Source organism: Nipponia nippon, unplaced genomic scaffold (assembly GCF_047370975.1).
Source record: "Nipponia nippon isolate SJK-2023a ecotype South Korea unplaced genomic scaffold, ASM4737097v1 scaffold_1, whole genome shotgun sequence".
NCBI lineage: Eukaryota > Metazoa > Chordata > Aves > Pelecaniformes > Threskiornithidae > Nipponia > Nipponia nippon.
Window position 1 is genome coordinate 167,762,626 of NW_028262290.1, and position 24,337 is coordinate 167,786,962.

Consider the following 24,337-nt stretch of genomic DNA (forward strand, 5'->3'; position numbering starts at 1 on the left):
CCCCTTTCTGGATGGCTAGTTAAGACCGGTGCAACACACCCGCGGGCGGGCTAGCTCCCAGGCTGAAAGCCCTTGCAGCGGCCGGCAGCACGCCGAGCGCCCGCTTCGCCTTTTCTGGGCACTTGCGCCCTTCCTGCCCGGGCTCGGCCGAGCGACTCGCACACTCCCCCCGCGGGAAACACCCCACCAGTTCCCGAAGACCGGGCACGCCGCTTCCTCCCCCCGATGAGGGCCCCCGTCCCCTCCCGCCCCTCGCCCAGGCCGCACCGCCGCAGGCCCCCGCGGGGAGCGGCGCGCCCCATCCTCCCCCCGCCCCGGCAGCGGCCGCCAGGGCCCCCCCCCGGCCGCTCCGCACCGAGTCAGCGGCGGCAGAGGGCCACGGGCGGGACGGGAGCAAGAGCCTCTCCGCGCCTCCCGCCGGGCCCGAGAGCTCCGGCCCAGCCCCGCCGGCACCCGCTCCCCGCGGGGCGCCGCAGCCGCCGACCGGCCCCCGCCGCGAAGGAACGGCTCGGGGAAGCGGCGCCCGCTCCCGCGGAGGCCTGGCGCGACCTCGTCCCAGAAGCCGAGCGCCCGCCCGCGGCGGAGACGGCCGGTCACCTCCCCCGGGTCCCGGGCCGTGCCGCAGGCGGCCACCCCGGGCGGAGAGGCCCCGGCGCTCGGCTGAGGAGCGCTCCCCGGCACCCGCCGGGTCGAAGCGTAGCCCCGCAGGGCCGCCCCCGGCCGGGGCCCCGCGCCGCCGAACGGCCGCGGCTTCCGCGCGTGCCAGGGCGTGCCCGTCGCCAGGGCAACCGCGCCGTCCCCATGGCGACGGCGAACGCCCCCCCGCCCCCCCGGCGGCGCCATGACAGACGGGGCGCGGTCAGCGCAGCAGGACTTTATTGGGGCCCGGGCCGGTCACTTGCTGCTGGTGTACTTGGTGACGGCCTTGGTGCCCTCGGAAACGGCGTGCTTGGCCAGCTCGCCGGGCAGCAGGAGCCTCACGGCCGTCTGCACCTCGCGGCTGGTGATGGTGGAGCGGTGGTTGTACTGGGCCAGGCGCGAGGCCTCCAAGGCCAGCCGCTCGAAGATATCGTTGACGAAGGAGTTCATGATGCTCATGGCCTTAGAGGAGATGCCGGTGTCTGGGTGCACCTGCCAGATGGTAATCAAGCACCGTCTCACACACCGATCACCCTGGGGAGAGCGGGGGCCCCAGCGCCCCAGAAAAACGGGCCCCCCTTCCCACCCCAGACAGGACGCCCTAACCCCGAAGGGACCCGCAGTTGCCACCCTGAGGGTCTTGAGTTGCGTGCCACTTGCATTAGACTGAGGAGAGGCCCCCCGGACACTGCGGTGGCTTTGGGACTGCGCCGGCAGGAGCCCCTGCACAACCCCCCGTGGAAAACAAGCCTCTAAGGGGTGGAAATGCCCGCACGCTCCAAGCCCTGCCTGCAGGCTCCTGCAGATGACCGAGGCCTAGACAACTCATGGCCACCTCTCAAAATTCTTTTTCTCATCTCCCCAACAGCAGTTACCAGAAAGAAAGATTTTAATACTTACTCACAGGGCCGACAGCAGCTGTCCTTGCCCTGTGGAGGTCTACTCAATTGTTTCTTTAGGCAGAGCCATGCACTAGAGCTTATTCTCTCTAGGAAACCCTTTCTGATCTAGGCCCATCTCTTGCCTCCTACCCCAAGGACCCTCACACACACTTTTGAGACTCAGCTGGGGCTCTCCTGTACTCACTCACTCTTTTTTTCATCTCACTAAAAAAGCAGATTTTCCTTCCTTCCCCTTTATAAGGTTATCATGCAACGGGCAGAAGTAACATTACATATGAAGCGGTTTCTAGCAGAAAAGAAGCATTTACTCACCTGCTTCAGTACTTTGTAGATATAGACCGAGTAGGTTTCCTTCCTCTTAGGCTTCCTCTTAGGCTTCCTGTCCCCGGAGGTGGGAGCATGACCACGCTTCTTCCCGGCTTCTGCGCTCATCTCGGCCCCCAACAGAGCAGGCAGCACGTGTGATGGGGCTGGTTATATAGCAAAGGCAGCAGCACCTCAGCTACCTCAGGTGCAGCCCCCGAGCAGCAGGACAAATACACATCTGTGGCTGATGATTCCACTTTGCACCAAGGGCAGCTGGCCTGAGAGGATCTTGGAAGTAACTGATTCAATTAAACTTTCAGACCTGAGAAAAAGTTTGAGGGCAACATGGGCAACAAGGTGGGCAAGAGCAGTAGCACCTCACTGACGTGGGGCAGAAGCGCCAGAGAAGAGCTAGTCCGTCCAGGGTTTTGGTGACAGGAGGGTTCCTGCTTCGGCGGAAGGGTGTAAATCAGAGTACTCAAGGTATTGCTTCCAGAATCAAACGGGTGGAACCACTTCCGTGCTACGGAACAGGTAATGCAGTCAGCAGGGACTCAGTAACTTTCTCTCAGCAGGCACCACAACAGGTATTTCGTAACAGGGTAACGCTGGTATGTACCTGTGGGGAGGGGATGCTGGTATCTCCGTGCGGCCGTGCACACCGTCTCCTGCTCAGGGGCACACGTTCTACTGGCATATCCTTAGCAACTCACGTCTTCCAAGGACTGAGTTTGGGAGACCTCATCAGTCACTCGGCCAGCGCTTGTACAGCCAATAGCGTTTCACTGAACTTAGTTTTATTCTAGGCCTGTCCTCACGGGGAGGCACCTGATCTCCCACCCCTAGTGCAAATAAACACCACAGCGGCAAACGGGGTCTAAGTATCACAGAAGGCCGTCGGGTGGGACAGGCTGGAATGGTCACGTCGGCACATTGGCGAAGGGGAACGGGCTTGGGCATTGAAGGTAGGGGGTAGTGGGTCCTTCTGGGAGTGCCGTATTCTGTGATATTGAGCAGCATCAGGAGATAGTGGTGGATGACGCGTACTGGGAGTGAGGAGCAGGCAACATCACCGCTTCCGTTTTGTAAGAGGCCATGAATTGATAAGGAAGAACCCAGGGCTCTCCCCTCCGATGCACGTTCCACCCACTCGCCGATTTACAGAGCTGTCAATAGCTGAGATCTTTGCGCTGGGGGAGGCTGTCCACTGCGGCCGGAGCTGTTTTACCTTTTCCACCGGTCATAGCACACACAGGCGCTCTCATGCTAAAGGAGCTGTTAGCCGTTGTCTCTCCACAGCTGCAGCTGTGCCTGGCACGGGCAGTTATACACACACAGCTTGTTTTTCTGACAAAATGTTTAGTTAGAAGGAAGCCCTTTGGTGGACAAGGAGCAGTGCCTGGTCACTCAGCATTAAGCACAGGGAGCCATTCTATAGCAAGGGTGGAGGCTCATGCGCTGAGCAGCATAGTCAAATGCGAACTCCCAGATTTGGGGAATTACCATCCGCTTCCCTAGATCGCATGGGCTAGAGGCTGGCTGTTCTGGAAGCCGTGTGCTGGCCTTGACTCATCCTTGTGCTATTTTTGTAGCGTATGGAGCAACTCACAACACAAAGACAAGGGAATCCCACAGCCCTGCGCTTGATGTAGTATCTGCCACTTCTGGCTGTAGCTGTGTTAGAGCCAACCTCACTTGTAGACCGCAAGCAAGAGTAACGGCACAGAGGCTCTAGGCCGCTTCTTTCACAGAAATCACCATCCTAGCAACTAAGGAGCAATTATCATAATTCACCTAGATGTAGTTTTGCTTTTGTGCATGACAAGAAAAGCCCTAGTTGAAACAGTTCAAAATGCCACTGTCCCAGCTAGGGGCTGTCTCTCTCACAGAAACCCGTACTCCAGGACATATGCCTGCCACAGCTGCTTCAGTGCAGTCCAACAAACTGTCACCACAGAACAGGTTTAAACCAAGGCTGAAATACCAGACTGATAAAGCATGTATATATATTCCATTTTACAAGTCCTGGCCTACTAACTGTGGCCCCTGGCGCAGTTACAGCTGCTTTTGCTTTGAACGTGTACCCGTGGTCCTTGTTTGCTGTACCAGAGACCTGTCTGCAACCGAGCTCTCGTTCTGCAGCAGCAGCCAGCTGACACAGCTCTCCTCTTTGCTACATCAGCTACAACAATTCTCCAACTACTCTCCGCCCCAGTGTTCCCATTCCCTTCTGAGGATTTACCATTCCCAAAGAACTCGGCATAAGATCATATCCTGCATTTATTATTGCCACCATGGCTCTCAACTACACAGATCTGAAACGTAGTGGTAAGAGTTGCTGCCAAATCTTTGCTGAGAATAAGGAAGAGCAGGATGAACAGCTCTAGCCTCAGGCAGCACTTCTTGACCTCGTCATTCTCCTATCTACTTTGCAACCCTTTCCAACTCACCAACACCTTTTTAAAACCTAGAGAGCGGAACAAAGACATGCATTCATCTGTCCTTGTTTCAGCTTTCGTGACACCAATCAGCCTTTACACTAATTACTTATCTGTGGGTTGCTTTTACTCCGTTACTGTCTGTCTGTTCTGAGTACTACACTGTGAGATATTCATTTAAATGACTTTTCAATGCAACCTAGACTTTTCTGCAGAACTTGAACAGCATTCATACTAACCTGCATTATTTTCTCAGAAAAGACTTTCCCCCCCCGCCTCCCCCAGGTCATTGCTAGAAACACTGAAAACCTGAATGTTCTGCACTGTCTCCTGGAAGCAGCTCCCATCATTGTGACATTTGTCCTATGGATGACTGATACACAGAGCTTCTACAGCAGCAGTCACAACTTGGATGGCTCCTTTGGAAAAAACCAAGGAACGACTCTACTCAGAAGGTGCGAGCCACAGGCAGTCGGCCTCTGAGAAGGCACTCCAAGAGAGTACAACTACTACGTACTCGTCCTATCCTTCAGCTTCCCTGTCAGCAGGTCCTGTTGGAACAGGTTACTGGGCTACAGGAACCTTGAACATGAACAGTGCAGCCATTCTCATGTGTCAGGAGTAACTGAAGTGGTAACTCATGATCATAAGAAGTTATTTGGTTTGACTTGCTACCTTTTTCTTTAGTACCTTTTAATTGTTTTAAAAATACAGGAAAATTGTGTTTTATTCAAGCTTCTGTGGCACAGGGTGAGGTTTAAACACCAACTTTTCTAAGAATTTGTTAAGAACAAAAATAAAGGTTAAACTAACTTTAGTTGATTAATCTTGTTTAGTTAAACCTGCAAGGAACAAATAACTAATTCATAGTCCAAAAATCCTAAATTATTGAGTCTCACTGTTAGACCCATAAAATTCAAGGTGAAGGAAAAAGCATACAGCTAAGCCGCTCTGTTGTAGAGAACACCCCCTGGTATTTTATAGACCTACGTTCTGTCTCTAGCTTCCAGTCTTCAGAACCCTGTCAAGTTCTGTCTGTCAACAGCAACAACAAAAAAGCCTGCGTGGCTTGCTCCCCCTTCTGTCACTAACGGGAAAACCCAGTGTTCACTCTGGATTAGCAGAGGTTTCCCAGGTGCGAGGATCCCACTCACGGCTCTGTGCTGCCAGATCTCGGTGCTCACCGCTTCCTGCATCCCACAAGTTCTGGTCATAACTTTGGTAGTACTGAAGAACCGAACCTTCACCCCCGAAGACAGGGCTCTGCATCCTCACTCAAAGCTCAGCACTAGTTGCTTTACCCCAGCATGCCCCAATAACTACTACAGCTCACAAGACAAGACTGTTCTTCCCTCTTTATTGACTGATGGATTCTCAGGCAGATCTGTTTATTACACTGTTAAATAATAGTTAAAAACAAACCAAGGCCAGAGGAGTTTGAAGTGAAGTATCTAAACTGAAGCAGAAATTGGGAAGGAAGAGGCGGGAGAAGCTGGGCTGGGGTCTCCACTTCTGTATCACTGCAGCTCAGACACCCTAATTGCCACTGCCAGGACCCCAGACCATTAGATTCCAAGGCCTGGCTCAGATGGGACATCATCTAAATACGGAAACGGTTGCCCAAACGTAGCCAGGTCAGGAGAGAAGAGATCTGTCCAGATACAGAGGTGCAAGGCAAGTCAAGGGGAAGCAGTATTGCAGCAATCCTAGAACACAGCCACAGAGATAGCAGCAGAGTCCCATTCCAGTCGGCAGATGGGTGAGTCACATTGGCCACTGTCAGTCTCCATAGAGAGCACCCGACCGACTGCTCTAGAGCTCACACATTGTGGGTCTTCTTGGTGAGCTGCGGATCCTCATCCACCAGCTTTGACTTGAGATGTTCCTTGTAGGCGAGGATGTCGCCTTGCCACTTTGTGATTGTCTGCTTCTCACAGACCCAAATCTCCTGTGCAACCTGAAAGCAAGCACACAAGGAGGAGGAGAGGGTGACAGTACAGCATTTTATAACTTTACCAAAATTATAAAAGCAGCCAAAATCTACTCTCTGAAGTCTGGTAAGAAGAGTCTAATAACTTTCACACTCCAACTACCGAAGAAAAATATTGGCAGTGAAGTATCTTACCTGCTGTTTTCTGCATAATTTATACAAGATTTTAGGACGAAAAATCCTTGACCCCTCAACATTTCTTTTTTTGTACAGGGACTAAGAAGGAAAGCCTTTCCTGCTAAATTGGGAATTGAAAAAAGTAGTTCTTGACCTGAACTACTTGGATATAATGCACTGAAAAAGAAAATTATACCTGAGCTTGCAGACAAAGGCATAGCTGCTAAATCAGCACTTGACATTTGTGTGTACGTGGTGCAATTTCCTTTGCTTGTGCAGACTGAGTCATAAAAATCTGTGCTAGAACTACTCCGGTTATCATTTAAAAAAATCTAGTTAAGGCCTCCACAGTGTGTCACGATTTCCATTTAACTTATTCTTCACTTCTAGGGGTTTTTTTTGTTTGTTTTTCTTTTTTTCTTTCATGTACGTAACGTTCTCCTAGGCTAGCTCAGTAATTGTTTCACATGACCATGGCAAGGGAATCATGTCCAGTGGTTTTTTTCACTCACGCATCTTTTTGGGATGAGTAAGAGACAGTCAGTTAAAACCACCTTGATTTAATGACTTAAAGTGTCAGAAAGGTGCTCTGACAAAATTCACTGCTTTTCTTACCTGTTGGATGAGTCTGAAGTCATGGCTGACGAGCATCATTCCTCCTTCAAATTCATTGATAGCATCTGCCAGAGCATCTATTGTTTCTATGTCCAAGTGGTTGGTGGGCTCATCCAGGAAAAGCATGTGAGGATTCTGCCAGGCCAGCCACGCAAAGCACACACGGCACTTCTGCCCATCAGAGAGGTTCCTAATGGGACTCACCTGACAAACACAGACACTGTTTGCAGCTCTGCAGGGAAACTTACGGACTGTCACCCTGACCACAAAATATTCAGATCTCACACTGTGTTTCCAGCAGCTACATGACACAAGAGAACAAAGTTTAGTCAGTCTTATACCTCGACTGAGCTTCTCTCACCAGCGGAGCAAGGGAATTCCAGGGGCTTCTGAAGAAGGAGTGTCCATAGCAAGACCCAGCTTGTGTTAAAGGTTAACTGAGGTCTGACTAGCGTTCACTGCATCCTGACACAACCATAAAGCCACTCAACTTCTGGAGTGACAAATGGGGAAGAACAACGTAAAAATCAACATTGAACTGCAGTGGTGAGGACAACTCCTGTCATACGTGTGACGTATGATGTACAGGAGCATGTCATGTTTAGACAGCACCACTGGTGATCCTACCCTCTTGTTTGAACCAAGTGGTCCCCGCTCCCAGTTGAGAATGTGTTCTAGCATTTCTGCTTGGTATTCATCTCAGAAATAAGAGATAAGCAAGCTAGTTCAAGTTACAATTGAAATAAGCTCGAATCTAGCACTATGCCACAACTTGTCTTCTCTTCACCCAGATTCTGGGGAGGTCCACCCATTCCAACCCACATATTGCTGCAATGCAAAGAAAGTTCCTATGAGCCAGAAGTTATTTTTTTCTCCAATTTCAAAGGCAGAGATGGAAGAAGCATTTTGGTGCTGTGGTGTGCCATGCTGCACACTGCATCACACTGTCAGACATCAGCAGAGCAACAGAAAATGCAGCAGTTCTACTTCCCTAATGAGCAAAAAGCAGACCTCAACAGCTCATACTCACCTGCTGCTTCCCTGTCAGACCGTATCTGCCAATGATTTTTCTCATCTCCTCCTTCTCCTTGATCTCTGGGTAGCATTTCAGCATGTACTCCAGGGGTGAGAGGTCTAAGTCCAACTGCTCTTGCAAGTGCTGACAGAGAAGAAAAGTCAGCTTCAGGCTGTGCAGGCCACCCACTTTGTGGCCAAAGGTACTTCCCCCCCCTTACACCCCTCTGGTACCAGCTGAGCAGCAGAACACAAGAGCCAATAACCCCACTCACAGTATATCCACCGAACTATTATGGAAGGAGTCTCCATTTCAGGAGCAGGAGTGCTGCTTCATAATAGCAGGCTTGTCTACCACCAAGCACAAGGCAACCATCTCTCCCATAAAAGGTGAGAGGCTAAACAGAAAGGACCACAGCAAGCCTCTTTTCAGGGTAAGAACATTTGCTGGAGCCCCTTCAGCCAACGGAACAGTCCCTTCCCCCATCTCCATGCACAGCAGGCAGCAGAAATAGAAGGGCAAGATTCCTCATTCCTGACAGCTTCTTCCTCAGCATTTCACGTCCCAGCGGCTGCTGTAAGGAGTACCTGGTGGTATCTACCGATCTTCACATGCGAGTGCTTGCGAATCATCCCATCTGTGGGCAGCAGCTACAAAGGGAAGATAAAAGCATTTCACCAGGAAATCCCTCCTTTTGCTGTATGCCAGAAATACGGAATCCAGCCATCTCCGCTCTGGCACAGAGGAGGCAGCCTGAACAGATAACATGAGAGAAAAAGCCCTATATTGCAGCAAGACCTTAGGATTTCCAAGGCCTGATTGGGGAGCTCTGGCAAATAAGTGCAGCTTCCTTGAAGACTACCCCAAGAACAAAGGTCCAGAGCAGGGCAGACAGTGTAGGAAGCATACCTCTCCTGTGAGCAGTTTCAGCAGTGTTGACTTTCCGGCTCCATTGGGTCCAACAAGAGCTACACGGGTATCCAGGTCAATCCCAAACTCCAGGTTATTATAGATCCATGGCTGCAAACCACAAAAATCATGACACATATTATGCCTTTCCACTACTACCCAGAACCTCCATGCTGCACCTGTAATGCTCTCTCCTCAGCAGACTCAGCATTAACACTGCTAAGAAGTTTGATCCACTAGTCATATGCTGCAGCCTGATCAGAAAGCTTAGCCAAGAGCCTCACGCTCCCAAACAAGGCAGGGATACAAGTAATCTCCATACAACCCATGCACACTCCCTCTACTTACCCCATCCTTGGTGTATTTGAAGCTGACATTCTGCACCATGATGACAGGAGGGGGGATTTTCCCACAGGGTGGGAAATAAAATGACAAAGTCTGTTAACACAGAATATCCACTTGTTAGATACCCTGGAGCACAAGACAACCCAATTATTCTGTATAACCATGCCTCACCACAAACATCATCTGCAGACCAAGGCATCAGACTGTGACTTTTTATGAGCCCCTCTAGCAACTCACTCACAGATTTATTCTGATCAGTTGCTTGCAAGCTCATCTGCTGGCTAATGAGTCCCTGCTTCTTTCCCCTTGAAGCAAATGTGGGCTCATACTTTTCAAGCAAGTAGGAGTTGCTCTGAGCATCCTCCCCCATCTTCTCCAACCCATAGACATTCATTTCTGATTTCTGTGTCTGCAAAAAAGCCTTATCGATATGACAAATCCCCTCCTCTACCCTAGAAAATCACTCCTCCTCTTTGCACTCTTCGTCATTCCACTATCTTCAGTACAGTCATTCCTGGCATCAGGAAGGGTATACCATTCTTCCTCCCAGCTGTCAGCCATTCCTGCTGTCAGCTAAAGATCATTCTACTTATCTAGCCCATGTTTCCAATACTCATCTCTAGATGCAATCCCGTGTCTGATCCTACCTTATCATTCACAACTCTCTCCGTCAAGCCAGAAGCCATCATTTTTTGAAGGGTCTTCTCCTTGCTCTGAGCTTGCCTGGCCAGTTTTGCACTACCATGACCAAATCGTGCAATGTAATTCTGCAACAAAACACAGAGTTAGCTGAAAGCCACAATAACAAGGTTGAGGAGGTGCAGGGATGCCCACCTGCATGGGCAGAAAGATGTTCGTGCAGCTACGCAGATACCTTCATATGGGCAATCTGATCTTGCTCCCAGTGGAATCGCTTCATTTGATTTTCTTCTAGTTCCAAGCGAGTCTTTACATACTGATCATAATTTCCCTGGAAAGAGACCACAGAACATCAGACATACCCCAGAGAACAGCTCCTCTGTTTTTGCTGGTTGCGCAGGGCACCATTTACTCACCGTGTAGTACTTCAGTTTGCGGTTGTGCATGTGGATTATGTTGGTGCAGACACCATTCAAGAAGTCCTGGGAGTGGGATATCAGCACAAGGATCCGCTTGAACCTGTGGCACCACATAAGTTATTAGAGACTAAGCTAGGAAAAGAATTCGTGCTCGTTGGCCTTGATGGTGACAAAGGATTTACATGCACCAAATCTCTCTTGCCTACAACCAGATTAAGAACAAAAAGATAAGAGCTTTGGAGGTGCTTCGGGAAATTTGGAGTAAAGCAGCTACAACCAACTGCAGTAAGCAAGTACTGCAAACACTTTTCATTGTGTTAAAACACACTTCACCATAAGACAAGCTTCACCCGTCTTCACAAAGAGTCAAGAGCTGGCTACGCAGCTAGTAGATGACTAGTGCTACTGACGCAACAGACTCCACCGGCATTGCACTTCTAAGAAGTTTCAACCTTTGCTGCTTACTTTCACCTTGGTACAGACTACCATCTGTTAGGTAGACTATGCCTGGCTCCGCTCCAAATCTGTAAAATGACTGGTTAAAGCCTCCCAAAAAGAGAAAGGTTCAAATTACTTTCCTAAAACACGACTTCTGAAGCAGCACGCAAAAGGTTCAACTGACAAAGCTGATGGAAAAAACCTCTGCAAATGAAAAGCCCTTCTGACAATACAGTCCTTTAAATGCACAACCCAGACAACCTAAGCTTCATAGCTATTGCTAAGCTTTTTGCCTTAAGCCTTAACATTTTACCTTTGTTTACAAAAACCAGTCACCGGACATACTAGAACAAGATGAAACTGACACACTCAGATATTACTGCTCTGTGAAAAGAGAGGAACAATACGCGGAGGATGAGCTGGAAGCCGGGTCTGGAAAGCTCATGCTACTGGTACAGCACATGGTGCTGGTACACAGGCCGCCAGGGCTGCCCCTGGCTTTCAAGGAAGTAGCTTTAACCAGGGAGCACAAACCAGCATTTCTCATTTCTTCAGTGAGGGAGAGACGGGGCCTTGTCCTGAATTCATTACCCTTGCATCAAGAACCCTTCTGCAGACACATGTAGCAGCAAGCACAAGGTGTCACGGGTACTGCAATACAGTTATGTAGCCACAAGAACTACAGACAGTTATTCCTGTAGCACTTGCTCACATGCTGACAAGATGTTCCAGCAGAAAAGCACAACCCACAGAAGCAGCAAACTCCTTCATGCTTACGTTTTCAGCTCTTCCTCCAACCACACACAGGCATCCAGGTCAAGGTGGTTTGTGGGCTCATCTAGCAGCAGCATGAAAGGCCGAATGAAGAGGGCTCTGAAAGGAGAGGGGAGATGACAGCACAGGGTAAATGCAGGTAACCCAAAGCCTCTCAGCTCTGCTCTGAGTTCTTAGAACTGTGTATGTGGCTCTGCAGAGTCAGGAGCAGGCAGGCACTCTCCCAGGAGGCAGCAGGCAGTATACCACTCACCTAGCAAGAGCCACCCTCATTCGCCAGCCACCACTAAAGTCCTTCAGCTTCTTCCTCTGCATGGCTGGTGTGAACCCCAAGCCGTGAAGGATACGCGAGGCCCGTGCTTCTGCCTTGTCAGCGTCCAGCTCCTCCAGACGTTCATATAACTCCAAGAGTTTCTCACACTCCGCTGAAAGAGAGCCTGCCTGTCAGCACTTCTACCAATAAAGGGCTCTCAGCTGCACCTCTATACAGCTGGGAAAGCTCATAGTCCATCTGCTTTACCACTATTCAGCCCCCTCCATTCCCAAGCCTGAGACACTTCTTAAGAAGCTGCATGGAATAATTTCATCCAAACAAGTGTAATCCCACAGGACTTTTCAACTAGTACAGGACAGCGGGGGGAAACAGGTACTGTAACATGTAAAATCTCTGCCAAGGAACACAAATAAGACCTTTTCTTCGGTGGGGAGGGAAATGGAGGAAACGTCCCTTGTCCACAGGGACTCCGAGAAGCTTTACCATCTTCATGAGCCAGACGTTCCGCCTCTCGTTCTAACATGGCCCTCTCTGTATCCACCTCCATCACACACTGCAGAGGGGTCTTGTCACTGGGAGGCATCTCTCGGGTCAGGTGATAGATGTCAATATGCTCTGGGATGGGCACTTCTCGTTTCCCAATAGCTGACAAAAGCATGGATTTCCCTGTGTGCAGACAGACACTCCACAGTTAATTGTTGGATTCAAGGAGATACAATGTCACAGAGAAGCAGATGAGATGCAGTCAGATCCCACTGATTCCCTCCCTTTCCAACCCCAGAAAATCCTTGGGAGTTTCTTGCCCAAGAGGCCAGAAAAATTAGAGACACAACGGAGCCTACTGCCTCACTGCGACAGGCTGCCCTTCCAGCTAAGGCTCACCACCCCAAGGACAGGACTGAGACATGAAGAAGCTCTTTGGAAACCACTGCAGTTCAGCCCTTGCCTGGATTTAGGGAACTTTATCTCTGCTGTATACTTCCTGCTGTCTAATCAGGTCTGACATCTGTCATGAGGACCCCAGACTCTAAAGACTTCTAACACAGAGGAAAGTAATGCACTCATCACTAGGGAACTTAAGTGTTTTCCTGAAAGTTAAACCAGCTGGTCACTCTTACTAGCTCTTCTCCAATTACACCCATATTCTGTATCTCTCCATGTAAAGAGAGCGTTGCCTTCTCCAGGGATTGTACAGTTGTTTTCCCACTCAGGCCAAACCACACACTCCCTGCTCCTCCATACTGTGCAAGTTCTTTGACCAACAGCATCAGCATTGGGTTTATTGACGTTGCTAAACAAATCCTGCAAACGGGAATCGGACAGATTCACAAATCCCAGACATCTCACCAGCTCTCCACAGAAACCAGTTCAAATGCACGGTCCAAAGCTGGAATGCAACCTTATACTTCTACCAGCAATCTTAGCAATTCCTCTTCCTGGGTGGGGAGATGGGAGAACGGACATTGCCGTGTCCCAGCCATGTCTGTCTATCAGCTTTCTTTCCGGGTTCCAGCATTTACCACCTGCATCTGTCCAGCTTCTCAGCAGCACAGAATCTTCTCTGAACTCCAAGAAGCCCACCTCACCGTGCCCCACAGCTTACCAATCCCATTGAGTCCAATCAGGCCGTAACGCCTCCCGGAGTTCAGCTCAAGTTTTGTATCACTCAGCAGCTCCTGGCCGTGGAAGGTCAGCGAGAGGTTAATGATGTGCACATCGGTGCTGTTGGGATGGGAGGCCAGCACTCCTGTCACAGCACGGGCAGCAGCTTTCTTTAATTCAAAGTCCTCCAACTCCTTTGTAAGAGCATCCACCTCTGTATGCAGAGACAGACCAGAAGTGTTACTGATTTACAAAGCAAGCCATAAGCCCCTGTACCAATAGGCCCAGGACCACAAAAACAACTCTCATGTCCCCATTTCTACAGAAATGTTGAGGAGGCCCAGATGCAATGAGCTTTTCAGCTTAGCGGATGGATATATATGGTCTAACAAGAACTTCCACCTACTCTCTAAATAAAATCTGACCATTAGAACTAAGTGAGCAGCCAGAACAGCTAGCCTGTTATCCAAGTATGATGGGACTAACCCTCGCTGCAGGAAGGACTGGGGTGGGAAGAGAATTTACGAAGTATTGTTTGCAAGCTTAAGGAAAGGGCTGGCCAAAAGAGAACTTGACTAGAAAATAAACGAAGGGAAGGCCGGGAGGAGGAAAGAAGCAGCAGCATTGGAATAGGCCCTACCAATTTTTTGAGAAGCTAATATGCCCATATGCATGCCCCCCTCTTTCTTTCCTCCTACAGTATAAGCAGATCTTTCCTGTCATGCTGATCTTCTGTTGCAGCCCTGAGTTACAGTCCAGGTTTCACTCCTTGGTGAGACATCGCCATTTGAGGAAGAAAACGGCACTGAGGATCTCAGCAATACTCCAGCTGCTCAGAGCAGAGACCTGATGTTCAGACTGTTTGTGGTCGGGCCAGTGAGGGATAGCACCCTGGCTGTCAACATCTAGCACTCCTGGCAAAATCACCATTATCACCAAGGCAAATGTGCCTTAGCCAAGAAGGAGCAAAAAAAGTCAACCGCACTGACACAGGACCCCCTTTGAAAGCATGGGCAGTGCATGTAGACCAGTTACATAAATAAGCAAATCAGATGAGTGAAAAGAGGGGCAAGGCAGTTTTATCCTTTACATGCAATTATTTCACAGCAAATTGCCAATAAGAATATGCACGTACCGACGCACGTAACCTACCCTCTGATGTTTGCACTGGTTTACCAGCCTCCCCTTGACTCCCAGCGCCTGCTGACCACCTCTGCTCTTCAGCAACCTGAGGCACTGGTGCCTGCCCTGCCTGCATTACCCTTCAGCAGTGCCGCTCACAGCTGCAGGCAGAGCGCTCCCACCCAGAACAGCCTGTTCCTGGAGGAGACTGGATGGGGAATGCTGAGAACCCAGGACCCGGCCCCGCCACAGCTCCCCAGGCTGGAAGGCAGGGAAGCTCTGCAGAGGGCCCTGGCCAGGCTGGAGCCATGGGCCCAGGCCACGGGGTGAGGGTCAGCAAGGCTCAGGGCCGGGTCCTGCACTGGGGGCACAGCAACCCCAGGCACCGCTGCAGGCGTGGGGAGGAGCGGCTGGGAGCTGCCCGGCGGGAAAGGGCCTGGGGCTGCTGGTCGACAGCCGCTGAACACGAGCCAGCAGGGTGCCCAGGTGGCCAAGGGGGCCAGTGGCATCCTGGCTTGTGTCAGGAATGGTGTGGCCAGCAGGAGCAGGGCAGGGATCGTCCCCCTGTGCTGGGCACTGGGGAGGCCGCCCCTCGAAGGCTGTGCTCAGCGCTGGGCCCCTCACCCCAAGAAGGCCATGGAGGGGCTGGAGCGTGGCCAGAGCAGGGCAGCGAGGCTGGGGCGGGGGCTGGAGCCCAAGGCTGGGGAGGAGCGGCTGGGGGAGCTGGGGGGGCTCAGCCTGGAGAGGAGGAGGCTGAGGGGAGCCCTCATCGCTCTCTGCAACCGCCTGAAAGGAGGCTGGAGCCGGGGGGGTCGGTCTCTTCTCCCCAGGGACAAGCGATGGGACGAGAGGGAACGGCCTCAAGCTGCGCCAGGGCAGGGTTAGGTTGGATGTTAGGAAAAATTCCTTCATGGGAAGGGCAGCGGGGCCCTGGCCCAGGCTGCCCGCGGAGGTGGAGGAGCCCCCACCCCAGGGGCGCTCCGGCGCCGGCGGATGGGGCCCGGGGACGCGGCTCAGCGGCGGCCTTGGCAGCGCGGGGCTCGCGCCGGACTCGAGGACCTCGAGGAGCCGCCGGTTCACCAATAGGAGGGCGGTATGCAAATGTGCCACGGGAGCGGGCGGCGATTGGCCGGCTCGGGCCGGGCGGGCGCCGAGTCCCCGCCCGCAGCCGGCGGCGCGGCGCGGGCCGGGGCCCAGGGCGGCCCCGCGGCGGGGACGCTCGCGCCGCGCTCGGGCATCGGCGGGGCCCTGCCTGCGGCCGCGGGGCCCCGGCAAAAAGCGGGGCCCCCCGAGACCGGCCCCTCCGCCTTGCCCTCCTCACCCCGAGCCGCGGCACACACGCAGTGACTCCGAAAACGAGGCGCCGTGGGCTGAGCCTGGAAAAAAACTCGTGTGCCCGACAGCCTGCGCGTCACCAGGTGGGCGAAAGTAAGGACAAAAAATAAACTCTCCCTCCGTAGGCTTTACCTTGCCTACTGCCGTTAGGGAGGGCACCAGCTCTTTGCTAAGGAAAGAGACTTTGTCAAGGTAGCCAGGCTCTTAGTTTCTGCAGAGCAGATATGTCGCAGAGAAACAGATGAACAGAGTCATAGCAAGATCAGTGAGAACAGTAAGAATTCAGACACTACGGTGGTCCCTGCAGCAGGAAAAACAAAAAGCAGCGGAAAACAACACACAGGTCTGGGCATCAAACACCAGAAGACTGGGCAAGTACCTGACAGGGAACAGACACCCTCTGTCTCTACCCTGCAGGACTCAAGAGGGGGCCTGGGAACCCTTCCCCTGCCCTTTGTGGGAGCCACCGCAAATTGCTGTAGGGGGCCTGCTGGCCCGAAGGCGCGAGAGCGGCCCCAACGGTACCCGCTGCAGCCGGCCCAGTTCAGCACAAGCCCGCGGCCCCCAGGCACTTCATCTGAAGAGGAACAAACGTCCCGGTTCACCAAGCCGCGGGCACAACCGAATGCGTACGGTCCTGTCCGTGAACAGGCCCTGGCCGGACACTGCCTGCACCGGCGCGCACGGGGCCGCCCGGCCGAGCCCCACCGAGGGCACCCTGCCGGGGCGCGGGGCGCCGTCCCCCGCGGGGCGCAGGGACGCAGACACGCACCCGCCGCCGCGGCGGGACCGGCGCTACCGCGGGCCGTCTCTCACCTGGCAGCGACGTTCCGTTGGCCTCCGGGGGCCGGACCTCCTGCGGCTCCGTCCCGGCATCGCCGTTCTCCTCCGGGGCCCGGCGCGGCCGCTGTCGGGCCTTGGCCGCCTCCTTCTTCTTGGCCGCCTTTTTCTTGGCCAGGTCCGAGGGCATGGCGCGGCGGAGGGGCTGCGGCGGAGGTGCGACAGGCGCCGTTAGGCCGCGCCGATCCGGCCCGCACCGGGTCGCCCCGCCCCAGTTCCCCGCCTCGGCGGCCCAGCGCCGCCCGCCCCGGCCCGGAGCACGCGGCGCCGCCGGGCCCGGCCGAGGGCTGCCCGCCCGCCCGCTAAGCTGCCCGCGCCGCGCCGCGCTGCCCAACCCGGCCCGGCCCCCTCCGCCGCCTGCCGCCCCGCCGCCCGCCCGGCCCGGCCCGGCCCGGCCCGCACCGGCTGCTCCGCGCTTTCCTTCTGTCGCAACAGGACAGCTGCTACCGCGTGCGCAGGCCCCACCCCCCCGGCACAGCGGCCAATCGGAGCGCGCAGCGTCACCCGCGCCGGGCTGTCGCGCGGCTCTGGGAAGCGGGGTCCGCGCCCCCTCCGCCGGCTCCCGGGCGCTGCGCCTCCCGGCGTGCACCGCGCCGCTCGCGCCAGGACCGGCCCCAGGCCCCGCCCCCGGCGCACCCGCCGCAGGCGCGGGGGGCGGTAGCTCGCGGTACCATAGAGGCGCCGGCGCCGGCAGGTAGAGCGGCCGCCGGGACGCCATAGCAAAAGGGGAAGCGGAAGCGCAGGAGGGTCGCGATGTGGCGGCTGAGGTGGCAGCGGCGGGAGCGCGGCCGGGCGGGAGCCGCTGTCTCCCCCCGCGCCCCCGGCACGGAGCTCCGCGCCGCCGCCGGCCTGCGCGCGGAAGGGCCGCCCTGCCTGCAGGTGAGAGAGCCGCGGGGCCGCTGACCCTCGGGGGCCGGTGCGCGGCCCCGCGGGGGCTGCCGCCTTTTCGCCGTCCCGCAGGGCCCCCCGCTGCCCGCCCCGCCCGAGTGCCCCGCGCCGGCGATGTCCCCGAGCGCCGGAGCGGCCCCGTGAGCCCGCCCCGGACGTAGCGGGCCTGCGGCCGCCCCCGCCCGCCCGGAGCGGAGCGGAGCAGAGCGGAGCGCCCCGCGGCTGGACGTCGCCCCGCCGGGACCCCGCTGCCCCCAGCGCCGCCATGCGCCTGGCTGCGCTGCTGGCTGCGCTGCGGCCCGTGCTGCCGCTCGTCCTGGGCCTCTCCCTTGGCTGCAGCCTGAGCCTGCTGCGGGCCTCCTGGAGCCGGAGCGGAGGCGAGGACCAGTGCCTGGGGGCGGCGGGCCGGCCCGGGCCCCTCGCCGGCGGAGCGCGTCTGGAGGCAGCGGATGCAAGGCCCGGGCCGGGCCACGAGGACTTCAGGCCTAGGATTGTCCCGTACTACAGAGACCCCAGCAAGCCTTACAAAAAAGTGCTCAGGTAAAATCTGTTCTTTCGGTCAGGCTTTCCTTCAAGGGAAATAATCACGTGTGGGTGGTATTGGGGTTCTAAATCTTCCGGTGAGTTAACGGGTTCGGGGTGGAATGTGCTATTTGAAATACCTTGTGTAGTAACAGCACAATGCAACAAGGCAATGGCTAAGATTGTCACCTTAAAGGGGTGCAAGAGAAGTGTCTAAGAAGTTAATTTAAAAAAAAAAAAGGCAACAAAAACACCTGAGAAGATTTCTTCTTTTATTACTCGTGTCTAATAGAACACATTATTAAAAACTTTTTTAACCAGTCTATTCATTAGGAAAACTTTGAGCAATTAATAATAATGTATGTAACTTGTAAATGGTTAGCTCTGTATTTCTTTTTCTAACTTACACTAGCACGGTTTCCTAGCTCGAATAAATGTGTGAGATTGTAATTTCCTTGAAGGAAGCAAATGTTTTTACAAAATTTTTACTAGTGAGTCTTCTCTTAAGACTCTACTTTTAGGCTTAACCAGTTTCACCATTGGTAGACTCCAGCAGATAAAGACTTATCCCAAGTTACCGCAATACTTTGATTTTTGTCATCCAGCTGTTTGTCACGTAGGTATGTCTGTTAAGGGAACAGCAGCTGCCCGAGCATTCACACACCGTTTGGGGAGTCGCACCTGCACCACCTGAGACTTTAACTGCTCGGAGCGGAGTCCCTTCGCAGCAGGCAGCTCCACTGAGCTGATCGGTGCCCCTTTTCGACTCCTTGCTCACACGCGCACACACACATGCTCACCCTCGGGCGTTTTCTCTCCCCTCAGGCTCGACCCCAGGTCTCCCCGAAGCACAGTCTCTGACACGACGTACGCCAGGGGAATTTGTCGAGTGGTACAGTGGTGAAGAGCAGCTCGACCTGGGTGCCTCCGGAGAGGGACCCCAAACAAAGAAAGCCCTGGGCAATGACACCCTCGCAGTTTAAGTTCCCCTCCCCTCGTGCAACGGTTCGGTCCAACAGCAGTATTTGGGTCTGGGATCTTCTTGTTCCTTATTGGATCCTTTCCCGGTCTCCAGGCAGGACGTTCCTTTTCTTATCTTGAACAGCTGCAGCTTCTGCTGATGGTTTCGGCTACCTTATCTTCCTGGTTTGCACCGGTTTCAGGGCCTTCCTTCATGTAGCTAAATAACAGTTCAGCATATGGTCAGCGTATCTAGGTGAAAGTTCACAGCTTGTAGTCTAAGGCTTCAACAGGTCTGTGGATCCTTATTTGAGCTCAAGAATGACTGCCACAACATGTCCTTCCTTTACAGAACTCGCTACATCCAGACAGAATTGGGATTCCATGAAAGACTGTTTGTGGCTGTGCTGACCTCCAAGGCTACCCTGAATACGTTGGCAGTGGCAGTGAACAAGACGGTAGCCCATCACTTCCCACGCCTGCTCTACTTTACAGGGTTGCGCAGTGCCAAGGTGCCTCATGGCATGGTGCTGGTGGCCCATGGGGATGAGCGTCCCATTTGGCTCATGTATGAGACCATGCACTATATCCATCAGCATTTTGGTTCTGACTATGACTGGTTCTACGTCATGCAGGATGACACCTATGCCCAGGCTGAACAGGTCAAGGCTCTGGTGACACACCTAAGTATTAACCAAGATGTCTACCTGGGACGAGCGGAGGAGTTTATCGGGGGAGACGAGCAGGCCCGCTATTGTCATGGTGGCTTTGGCTACTTGATCTCCCGCAGCCTGCTGCTGAAGCTCCATCCGCACCTGGACAGCTGTCGCAATGAGATCCTTAGTGTGCGGCCAGATGAGTGGCTGGGACGTTGCATCATCGATTTCCTTGGCATCACTTGCGTTTCGCAGCTCCAGGTACTACCTCCCTTCTCCGGGTTTTGTGTTAGCTGAGCCTGACAGAACTCTTACTAGCTCCCTGCTGCATAACAAAAGGGCTTTTCTGTGAGCCTCTGCTGTGAGGCGCAGGGAAGGAAAGGGCTGTGTGATGTGGCAGGACTGGGGAGAGGCCCATAATCAAAGCTGAGGCGCTGAGGATGAGAGCACATGCAGTATTTAATTTTCAGCCTACCAGCAGATGCTGATCCACAGGTTTTTGGAGGTCGGATAAAGGGCACATTGGTACCAAGAAGCAAGCAGGCAGGTAGTATGGGGAGTGGGGTGGGTGGGGACAACTCTTCTATTTTTGTCTTTGGGTACTGCAGTCAGCATGGAAAGAGGGGCAAATGCATGTCTGGGGTGAGGGAAGGCTTCTCTGTGAACTCGAGTTCCATGCCAGTCTTTCTGGCTCTTGTCCACTTCAGGGCCAGCATTATCACACCTATGAATTGGCCAAAAATACTGAGCCAGAGAAGGAGGAAGAAGAGGAGTTCCAAGCAGCTCTTGCTGTGCACCCTGTTTCCGACATGACCCTGATGTACCGGCTGCACAAGCGCTTCAGCAGGATCCAGCTGGACAGAGCCTACCAGGAGATCCAGGACCTCCAGGTATGTGGTGAGGGATCTCTGCAAAGCCTCCTCAACCAAACGGGTTTCCTTTTCTTTCAACACAGTGAAGGAAGATTATTGCTTCTCTTTGTAGGTGCCCTTCAGCCAGACACAGGATATAGTCCTGCGTCTCAGAAATAGCACTTCTGACACCATGTTATCCAAAACTGCTGGTGTGATACTACCAAGATAGGGTTCTAGGTGGTGAGGCAGGCCTGGGTGGGAGATGGACTGGACCTCTTTGAGAAAGTAGTAGGGATCAGTATGCATTCTCTCTTTGCACAGATGCAGATCAGGAACCTGACGTCATTGACCCCAGCAGGTGAGGCAGGCTTGACGTGGCCTGTGGGCATTAATGCCCCGTTTCTTCCAAAGTCGCGTTTTGAGGTAATCAGCTGGGACTACTTCACTGAGCAGCACCTCTTCTCCTGTCCTGATGGCTCCCCCAAGTGTGAGCTCTCGGGAGCCAGCAAAGCAGATGTCAGTGAAATCATTGAGTCAGCACTTGAGCAACTTAACAGTCGCTACCAGCCTCTGCTCCGCTTCAGCAAGCGGCAGTTGCTGAACGGCTATCGGCGTTTTGACCCCACGCGGGGCATGGAATATACCCTGGACCTGCTGCTGGAGGCAGTGACCCAAAAGGGCCACAGTCATGTTCTGGCCAAACGAGTGAGCTTGGTGCGGCCTTTAAGTAAGGTGGAAATTATTCCCATGCCATATGTGACGGAGGCCACACGGGTGCAACTGGTGCTTCCCTTGACAGTGCAGGACCTGGATTTTGTGGCAAACTTCCTGGATATGTTTGCTATGAACACGCTGGACACACATGATAATGCCTTGCTGACTTTGCTTTTCATCTACCACCCGTATGATGCCCAGCGAGTCAGTCAGGTGGATGTTTTTGCTGGAGTCAAAGCCATGGTAGGAGAGCTGGAGAAACGCTATGCAGAAGTTAAAATCCCCTGGATTAGTGTTAAAACTGAGGTACCGTCGCAAGTGAAACTCATGGATATAGTTTCAAAGAAGCACCCTGTGGATACACTATTTTTCTTGGCCAGTGTCTGGACAGAAATCAACATGGAGTTCCTGAACCGCTGCCGCATGAATACCATCAGCAATTGGCAGGTCTTTTTCCCAGTGCATTTCCAAGAGTTCAACCCTGCATTGGTGTACCGCGGCGAGCAGACTGCTTCCTCCAGCACTGACTTCCTGAGGGATGGGCATTTTGACAGACATTCCTTTGCTGAGGCCTGCTTTTATAACTCTGACTATATGACAGCCCGTACCAAGCTAGCAGCTGATATCCTAGACCGAGATGAGGTGCTGGAGAGCATGGAGGTATTTGATGTCTTCCTCCACTATTCTGGTCTGCATCTATTTAGGGCTGTGGAGCCAGGGTTGGTGCAGAAGTATGCACTGAGGAGCTGCAATCCCCGGCTTAGTGAGGAGTTATACCACCGCTGCGTGCTTAGTAACTTGGAAGGACTTGCATCCCGCTCACATTTAGCCATGGCGCTCTTCGAGCAGGAACAGGCCAACAGCACTTGAGAGACTAGAAACATCAAGAGCTTCTCAGCACCTTAACACTTGGCACTTTCCATCCCCTTCCCAGCCTTGCCATGGGTGAAGGGCACGTGAGGTGAAGGGAGGAGGAAGACTTTCCCAGCCCTGCACTGAGGCACAGGTATGGGCTATGGAGAGAGGCTGTTTTTGTGGGGGTGTTTTTGTTTGTTTTTTAAATAAATAAAAGTTTCTTTCCAGGCAGACTCATGTGGTTGGTTGTGAACTTTATAGCATCGGGGATGAGGGATGTAAAACACGCCGTAGAGTCAACCTCACTTTAAGCCACGCAATTCTGAGCAGTGCAGAGAGAGAGTGAATATGAGCTATGTACTGGAACAAAGTTACCTTGACTACCCAACCTTCAGTAGCTGTCGTTGCACCCTCCTGTGTGTTTGTGTCTTCATGCGTTCATTTTTCAAGGAGGCATAAACACAGCTTGTCTAGTTTGCTGCTGGACGAAGCTATTTAATGCACTTTCACTTTGCTGTGTTTGGCTCCTCTGCAACTGCAGAACATTAATTTTCTTGTGTAATCTGGGAAGGTGAAGGAATGGAAAATTCCCTTTGACATGCACCAAGCTTGCTTCAGTTGGGCCAAGCACCGTGGTATGACACGAGGTTGCTACATGCCCTAGAGAGGAACCGGGAACTGTCTGAAGGTCCTCAACAGCTACCTCTCGGTTCTGCAGACTGAGCCAAGTATCATCCCTGAAAATAACAGATACGTCACTTCCTATCACAGATGGGCAGATGGCATGGCTAGCAGATTTAACAGTTCCGCTTCAATTTGATTACCGGGTAAGTCCTGCACCTGTTAACACAGTGAGCCTGGGCGACTGTTGTAAGGGACAGAAAATTCCTCGGCTACACCATACTTTTTGATTGTGCTCCTGGCTTTACACAACTTCAAGGCACACAGTTTTAGGACCTGGTTTCCATCAGGTATACCCACCTGCTTGTCGCATGCGTCTTAGTGGAAGCAGGCAACTGTTTGCTTATTCTCAAGGGCTGTTATTCTCAACTGATGTCCATGTTTTCATTAATGTAATCTATTAAATGGATGAAAAGCTGTCTTTTAATGACCAGATATGGATTTTCAGTGTGCTTCTACAGGAATAGGTTTTTGGCTACATGTCGCTCGTTATATTTGATTATTTGAGGGGAAAAATGTTGGTAAAAGTTTGCAGATAACAAAGGCGAACTAGATGGAAGAAAATGAGGACAAGTCTGTTACACAGAATGATTCAGGTATAAGATTTACTTGTACATAAGACAGGTAATTGCAAAATCATTTATCTAGAAACTGAACGGGTCACGTTTTAGATTCCCCTATTCTGTATCACAGAGAAGGGACCTCTGGAGTTCATCTAGTTCAACCCCCCCCTGCAAAAAGGGTCAGCTAGAGCAGGTTGCTCAGGACTGTGTCCAGTTGCATTTTCAATACCTCCAGGGATGGAGACTCTACAATCTCTCCTGGCAATCTGTTCCAGTATGTAATAACTTTTACAGTTAAAAGTTCTTTCTCGTGTTTAAATGGAATTTCTTGCATTTCAGTTTGTGCCCATTGCCTCTTGTCATGTCACTGGACACCGCTGAGAAGCGTCTGTTTCTGTCTTCCTTATGCTCTCCCATCAATGACTTCTAGACATGGACAGGAGCCACGCTGAGCCTGTTCTTGCCCAGGCTCAACAATCCCAGTCCTCACAGCCTCACCTGTCGTTACGACAGGCACTCTAATTACTTAACCATCCTTACAGCCCTTTGCTGGACTCGCTCCAGTATGTCCATGCCTGACTCGTACTGGGGAGCCCAGAACGGGACACAGCGCTCTGGATGTGTCTCACCAGTGCTGAGCAGAGGAGATGGATCACTGCCCTTGACCTAACGCTCCTCCTAATGCAGCCCAGGATGCTGTTGGCCTCCTCTGCTCCAAGCGAACACTGCTGGCTCGTGTTTAACTTGTTATCCATCAGGACCCCACCAATCTTTTTACTGCAAAGCTTTCAGCTTTCCAGCTTCTTCCTTCCAGCCAGTATCCTAGCAATCAAAGGCCAAAGCTCTGATGTGAACTTGCAAATTTCAGCGTGATGAGCCGGTGAGCGGGACTAACCCCATTCACGGCTGCCTAAGCGCTGTTTAA

General features: G+C 53.0%; 3 protein-coding genes across 4 annotated transcripts; 1 reads left to right on the forward strand and 2 right to left on the reverse strand.

Moving 5' to 3' along the window:
• Window positions 1-859: 859 nt before the first annotated feature.
• H2BK1 (H2B.K variant histone 1) lies at window positions 860-5,488 on the reverse strand. Its single transcript, XM_009463793.2, has 2 exons — window positions 1,854-5,488; window positions 860-1,131 (listed from the first exon to the last, which is right to left on the reverse strand). Exons 1-2 carry the CDS (start codon window positions 1,971-1,973, stop codon window positions 895-897), a joined length of 357 nt encoding a protein of 118 aa, XP_009462068.1. The 5' UTR covers window positions 1,974-5,488; the 3' UTR covers window positions 860-894.
• A 137-nt stretch (window positions 5,489-5,625) lies between these two features.
• On the reverse strand, window positions 5,626-17,305 carry ABCF2 (ATP binding cassette subfamily F member 2). Its single transcript, XM_087733468.1, has 15 exons — window positions 17,122-17,305; window positions 16,696-16,864; window positions 13,424-13,636; window positions 12,304-12,486; window positions 11,800-11,971; window positions 11,550-11,645; window positions 10,332-10,434; window positions 10,151-10,246; window positions 9,924-10,043; window positions 9,280-9,369; window positions 8,932-9,042; window positions 8,610-8,672; window positions 8,038-8,166; window positions 7,008-7,211; window positions 5,626-6,242 (listed from the first exon to the last, which is right to left on the reverse strand). Exons 2-15 carry the CDS (start codon window positions 16,847-16,849, stop codon window positions 6,105-6,107), a joined length of 1,872 nt encoding a protein of 623 aa, XP_087589594.1. The 5' UTR covers window positions 16,850-16,864; window positions 17,122-17,305; the 3' UTR covers window positions 5,626-6,104.
• Window positions 17,306-17,740: 435 nt separating this feature from the next.
• On the forward strand, window positions 17,741-22,688 carry CHPF2 (chondroitin polymerizing factor 2). Of its 2 annotated transcripts, XR_015699047.1 has the most exons (5): window positions 17,741-18,147; window positions 19,442-20,006; window positions 20,453-20,635; window positions 20,921-22,319; window positions 22,397-22,688. XR_015699047.1 is itself a non-coding variant. In XM_009463794.2 (4 exons), exons 1-4 carry the CDS (start codon window positions 17,873-17,875, stop codon window positions 22,181-22,183), a joined length of 2,286 nt encoding a protein of 761 aa, XP_009462069.2. In that variant the 5' UTR covers window positions 17,741-17,872; the 3' UTR covers window positions 22,184-22,401. The 2 variants fall into 2 exon arrangements, 1 of the variants encoding a protein (XP_009462069.2); XM_009463794.2 differs by having other exon boundaries at window positions 20,921-22,401.
• The last annotated feature ends 1,649 nt before the right edge of the window (window positions 22,689-24,337 follow it).

Coding starts and splice junctions, on each gene's coding strand:
- H2BK1 (XM_009463793.2), bottom strand. CDS start 1,973: ATGAGCGCAGAAGCCGGGAAGAAGCGTGGTCATGCTCCCACCTCCGGG. Junction 1,132..1,853: donor TCTACAAAGTACTGAAGCAG/GTGAGTAAATGC, acceptor ACCATCTGGCAG/GTGCACCCAGACACCGGCAT.
- ABCF2 (XM_087733468.1), bottom strand. CDS start 16,849: ATGCCCTCGGACCTGGCCAAGAAAAAGGCGGCCAAGAAGAAGGAGGCG. Junction 9,043..9,279: donor TCAAATACACCAAGGATGGG/GTAAGTAGAGGG, acceptor TGTGGTTTGCAG/CCATGGATCTATAATAACCT. Junction 8,673..8,931: donor TGAAACTGCTCACAGGAGAG/GTATGCTTCCTA, acceptor TTCCCTTTGTAG/CTGCTGCCCACAGATGGGAT.
- CHPF2 (XM_009463794.2), top strand. CDS start 17,873: ATGCGCCTGGCTGCGCTGCTGGCTGCGCTGCGGCCCGTGCTGCCGCTC. Junction 18,148..19,441: donor CCTTACAAAAAAGTGCTCAG/GTAAAATCTGTT, acceptor CTTCCTTTACAG/AACTCGCTACATCCAGACAG. Junction 20,007..20,452: donor CTTGCGTTTCGCAGCTCCAG/GTACTACCTCCC, acceptor TGTCCACTTCAG/GGCCAGCATTATCACACCTA.